This window comes from Phytophthora ramorum, assembly GCF_020800215.1.
Source record: "Phytophthora ramorum isolate Pr-102 chromosome Unknown Phyram_PR-102_s0007, whole genome shotgun sequence".
Lineage (NCBI taxonomy): Eukaryota > Oomycota > Peronosporomycetes > Peronosporales > Peronosporaceae > Phytophthora > Phytophthora ramorum.
The window spans coordinates 261,641-266,865 of record NW_027150653.1 but is presented as its reverse complement, the minus strand read 5'-3'; the positions used below and the strand labels follow the sequence as shown (position 1 = coordinate 266,865).

The 5,225-nt window shown below is 57.0% G+C and overlaps 1 protein-coding gene across 1 annotated transcript; it reads right to left on the bottom strand.

Annotated features, from left to right (window-relative positions):
• Positions 1–644: 644 nt before the first annotated feature.
• KRP23_8105 (uncharacterized protein) lies at positions 645–3,307 on the bottom strand (the record flags this gene model as incomplete). The annotated part of the gene is made up of 3 exons (XM_067893505.1): positions 645–687; positions 1,651–2,250; positions 2,340–3,307. 3 exons carry the CDS (start codon positions 3,305–3,307, stop codon positions 645–647), a joined length of 1,611 nt encoding a protein of 536 aa, XP_067743028.1.
• Between the last annotated feature and the right edge of the window lie 1,918 nt (positions 3,308–5,225).

Below are 5,225 nucleotides of genomic sequence, written 5' to 3'. Positions count from 1 at the left end.
GCCAACCAACTGCGGCAGTGCTCAGCAGATTCAGCGCTCGAGGACGTGTCTTGCATGACAGCTCTGATCGCCGCCACCATGACGTCTTACGCCTCCAGTGCTCCCCATTGTTGCAGTACTTTTGCCGGCAGTTGCTTGCCGCCAATTATAGATATGGTCGGTACTCAAAAAGGCTCCTGAGCTCCACGCGATGCGATAGCAACCACGGCATCATGTCCACAAGCCCACGGCTGCCATCCTTAGCTTTGGTCAGCTCTTTTGACTGGGGGGAAGATCGACTTCACACCGCTGTCGCATCCGCATTCACCTGCATTAATTGTCGGGATTTCGTGCGATCTGGAAGGAGTTCAGGCTCTAGCCCTATCGAATCCAAGATCCAGCCATCACGACCCTGCCATGCGACGTAATTGGAAAACGTGCCGATGCTCCGCTACATTCGGGTGTCAGCTCCCTGGGCTAGTCCTGGTGCTGTGTCACCATCGGGACCAGCCGCAAGCCGCAGCCTTTCCCCTCTCCAACGAGTGTATCCTCCATTCTCGCTATATCGTAGCCAACGCTGTTAGCCTCGGGAGTCCAAGCCGGTAATGTAGCACTTCCAGTCGGTCCCTGTGTTCGATCCCTCCAATGAGAATCATATCATTCTCTTACGTGATCATCTTCGGGTCCACCGCGTGGATCCGACCAGCGCTGTAATCGATGTGGGCGACGACGTTCGCATGCCAGGCGTGGCTGGAGCAGTTGGCGTCCGCAAACTCTCGGTCCTCTTCCGCCAGCCACCTAGTCGATATCTCCCTGTGATGTACGCCATAGAAATGGCCCTCATGCCGTTTGATTACTATAGGATATGTAGTCTCGTGTAGTGCTTCAGCATGTCCTTGGCCGTCAAATCATACATGACACCTCCACAGCCCGATTCATGGTCACCTCCGTAGGCCAGCGAGTAGTTCTTATAGTAGTAGCGTTGGACATGGGCGTCGTTCTTGGCATCCACATCAAATACGAATAGCGGCTCACGGAGATACTGGGCCATGGCCCTCAGCACTTCTGTCCCCGCCCAGAACTCAGAGGGGATATGGGTATTAACCGACCGAGCCCGTTCCTGGGCGTAATGGGCAAACAGCGATGCCGTGGCCGCGACCTGATCCGATGACGGCGGGTGCTCGGGATACAGTCGTGCGAGCTTCCTCGTCGGGTCGACGATTCCGCACTCCACATCACGCGCCAAGTTCGTCATCATCAAAGTGTAGATACTTCGCTTGATGGCGTTGGTGTGGCGTACTGCTTCACTCGTGAATGAGAGAGAGAGCCGCCATCCACGTAGGAGGTGGTGGCATACAGCGGCGCATAGTCACATTGCCCATTGGCCGGCACTGTCACCAGCGATTTGTTGAACGGCCCCAGGAACGCCGGTCATTGCTGCGGCATCCCACTAGGGTATGTGGTCTGTTGAATGGTGAACCCATCTTGACTGAGGGACGGTTGAGTATGGTCCGCCCCTCCCGTCGCTTTGTAATCCGAAGCATCCCGTTCCATGCTAGTTTCTTCCTTCTGCTGTGCAGCTCCCTCCGTGCTTCTGCTGGTTGTGCGCTCGGTGCTCCGGTGTCCGACGCTAAGGAGTACGGGAACTCTGAACCCGGCGTCGATGCATACGATTCCGGCTGCGAGGAAGGCGACGACCCCACGCAACCCGATAGGGTCGAGTCCACCTCGCTGTCCACGTCCATATTGGTGGCCTTGGCGGCCTCCACCGGACCCGGTGGACGAGCAATCTCCAGAGTTGAACCCTGCGCTGCTGCGATTTCCATGCACTCTCCTGTCATAGTGGCGTCGTACGCATAGGGTGCGTCATCCGCCCTTTCCATGGCCTCCTCATCATCTTCGCTGTCGCTGAGTGCCGCAGCTAGCTCAGCATATCGCCCACGAACTCTGGATTTTGTGAAACTAGCGAGACCGGGCGGGTTGTTGTTTCGGCTCTTGCCTCCTTTTCCCGTTTTGATGCCGTGCGGAGGAGACTTAGTCCCAGGCGACGGCTCAGCCCCGATGCTCCTCCCAGACGGCCTGCTGTCTTCACTCTCCAAAATCTCCGTCGTCGACCGGTCTTGGTGCCGTTTGGCTTTCTTGGCCACCCGTCCTCTGGCAGCCCTGCTTATGACTACCTGAAACTCCTTGTCAGCGTCCGGCTTCGCCCCCCCCCCCCCCCCCCTCGCGCAATCGCCTGTGCCGCGGTTGCATTGGTCGCCGTTGTAGTTCCTGCCATGATAGGGTCATTCTGTGAGCCCAGTCCGACTGCGGCAGTGGGTAGAGGCTCAAGTGCGCGAGTACCTTCTGTCGGTACCTACATTCCCAAGGACCGTTTCATTTTCTCATGAAGAGTTTGCAAGAAACTCTGCAGGCTCTCCGCATCCGTGTGTCGATAATGCACGGCAGCCCCGACCTGAAACTGCGGCAGCTTTCCTCCATAAACCCTCCCGAACTTGCTGCAGATCCGCTCTAGGTGCGTCATCGTGGCACGGCAGAACCCGGTCGTGTGGTAAGGTGCGTAGCACCTCGCACAAGGCAAGCGTGCGTGAATCAGGTGATGGTGGGCGGCGATCTGTGTGCCACCCATGTCGATCCTCGTGACTCCGCAGAGCTCCTTAGGACATTCATGGCCCAAGAAGTGGATCATCGCGTAGCGGTTGTCCACCACTTCAGTCGAGTCGATTCGAGGTCTCTCAGCGTCCACGATGTGGACTCCGGGCAGTTTATCCATCCTCGCACGTAGAGGTACCAATCCAATCGGCCCCAGGTTGTAGACTCGGATCGCATATTGTCGGCGTAGTTGGGCTGGTCCCAGCACTCCATCGGCAATCCGCTCCTCCGAGTCTTCGAGTTCGATGCAGGTGCCTTGAAGCCGGACAGCTAAACTGCAATACTCCATCGCCAATCTGCGCGAGTGGAAAACAAACGTGAGCGTGTGGATCCCGTCGAAGTGCAGAATTTTGACATCATCCATCAGCCGGTGGATCATCAGCCGTTCTGGGGTCGTGTCGGCATTTGCTTTGTACAGCAGGCCCAAAAGCGTGTGGTGCGTCATATTGCGTCGGAGCTTCGTCCTCGGCTGGACAGCAGCTGTGAGTGCAGCTTCCACGTGAGTTTCATGGAATTGCTCCATCAGTGCCCGCTGCAGTAGCGGCATTGTTGCTTTCAGGAACGTAGGGGCATGGGGCAATTCGAGCTCTCCATTAAGATACGCCAGCAGCGCCTTCGTCTCAATTGCCGACCGCTGCCGCAATACACCATCCTGTCGTGTTTCAGTCGGTGTCATGGCTGCCTTGGACAACTCTGCCAATTCCGTGTGTCCAACCGGTGCCTCTGACTACTTCCAATCTTTGTTCAGCGAGTCGCACAAGATGCTAAACTCTCTGGGTTTCCAGTTACCCGGTATCTTCTTGACCGGCTGCATGGCCTGTCTGGTGCTGTGTGATCCGCCGCCATTGGTGACTGCCGCTGCATAGTTGCCGTGCCCAGGTTCAGCGTAGAGCGACCTCGGAGTCTGCCCCCGTTGCCCGCTCGCTCTGATATCCGGTCCTGCCGGCGGTGGCGAGGTGAGCGGTGCGTCCGATGGTGTCGTCACCGATGCAGCGTCTCCGTCCCGATCCCGCCTGTTTCCACTATGGTGTGGTCGACCTGCTCCAGCAGTGCTGGTTGATCCACAGCCCGTTGGTTCCTCCATGCTTGGCCCCCCTCGTGGGTCCGACCCAGGAAGAGCGTCGTCCGGGGGCCCCGGTCCCCCTCCTCCCATATCCAGAGGAGGTCCTTGCGCCATGGTGCCTGTGGGCCACTGGCCCTCTGGTGTCAGCGTGTGCTGTCACTCCCGCAGTCCTTAGACGCAGGGTTCCTCACAGCAAATTTTCGTGACCTTTCCCGAGCGAATTGTAGGGTAGAATGCTCGCTCACTTAACGAACTCGTCCAGCTCTTTGATGTTCCAGTCAAGAATAAATGCCGCTGGCTGGGGTTCGCCGCCAACAACCTGCAACATTCCACGGTTCCGTCATGAGGCGGCACAAGTCACACGTAGTGTAGCTCGATCGATTGACACTGGCACCAATTGCCGGGAAAAGTACCTTGGGGACGCGCTTGGCCATGATAAGCACTGACACTTGAGCTTTCTTTCGGCTTCAGGCAGAATCGTTTGTGAGGTGAGTATCGCGGCGCACGTTTTCACAAGAAAGCTCTTGCCGAACAAAGCAAACAAGGACTATGCGCAACGCAAACATCTTTTTATTTGATATGTACCGGTCAATACTGGTCCGATTCCTGAAAATCAAAAGCCATTCCGTTGCTATTACCTATGCCGATACGCTCACCGCACCAACAGGATAAAGCAGGAGTTTCGGTACCACACTGAGTTTTAATGGCATAACTTTGCAGGAAGAGTTCATAAGAAAGCACAAAAAGCGCCAGTATGCTCGTGGACATCTAGGCTACACAGCAGCACCATTTCGTTTGCTTCCATCAAGCACTACATTCCATCCTTCAGCGACACTTTAGCCACTTTTGACTATGTGCGCGTGTCGAGCGCGTTCACCTTCAAGATCCCGGCGAACATCCCGTCGGACGTTGCGGACCCACTGCTGTGCGCCGGCGCCACCGTGTTCTCGCCGCTGAAGCACCAGCACATCAAGGCTGGGGACCGCGTCGGCGTCATTGGCATTGGCGGCCTTGGCCACTTGGCCATCCAGTTCATCCGCGCTCTGGGAGCCGTGCCGGTCGCGTTCTCGCGCTCGGCCAACAAGCGTCAGCAGATCTTGGACCTGGGCGCTGAGGAGTTCTACAACTTGAGCGACCCGGAGGACGCGGAGAAGGCTGCCAACTCGGTGAACATGCTGATCCTGACGGCTGACGCCAAGGGTATGCCGTACAACCAGTACCTGGGTCTGCTGCGCAAGCGCGGCACGCTGGTGATGCTCGGTCTGCCGAACGACGAGATCAAGTTCCAGCCTATGTTCGTTGTGGCTCGCGGCGTCCGTGTGGTGGGCAGCCTCATCGGCAGTATCGAGGACATCGAAGACATGCTGAAACTTGCGTCTGAGAAGAACGTGCGTCCGATCATCCAGAAGCTGCCAATGGCCAAGGTGAACGAGGGTATCACGATCATGCGTGAGGGTCGTGCTCGTTACCGTGTTGTGCTTGAGAACTAGACTTGTGCTTGAGAACTGGATAGCTTCTTGGTTGTGACTCA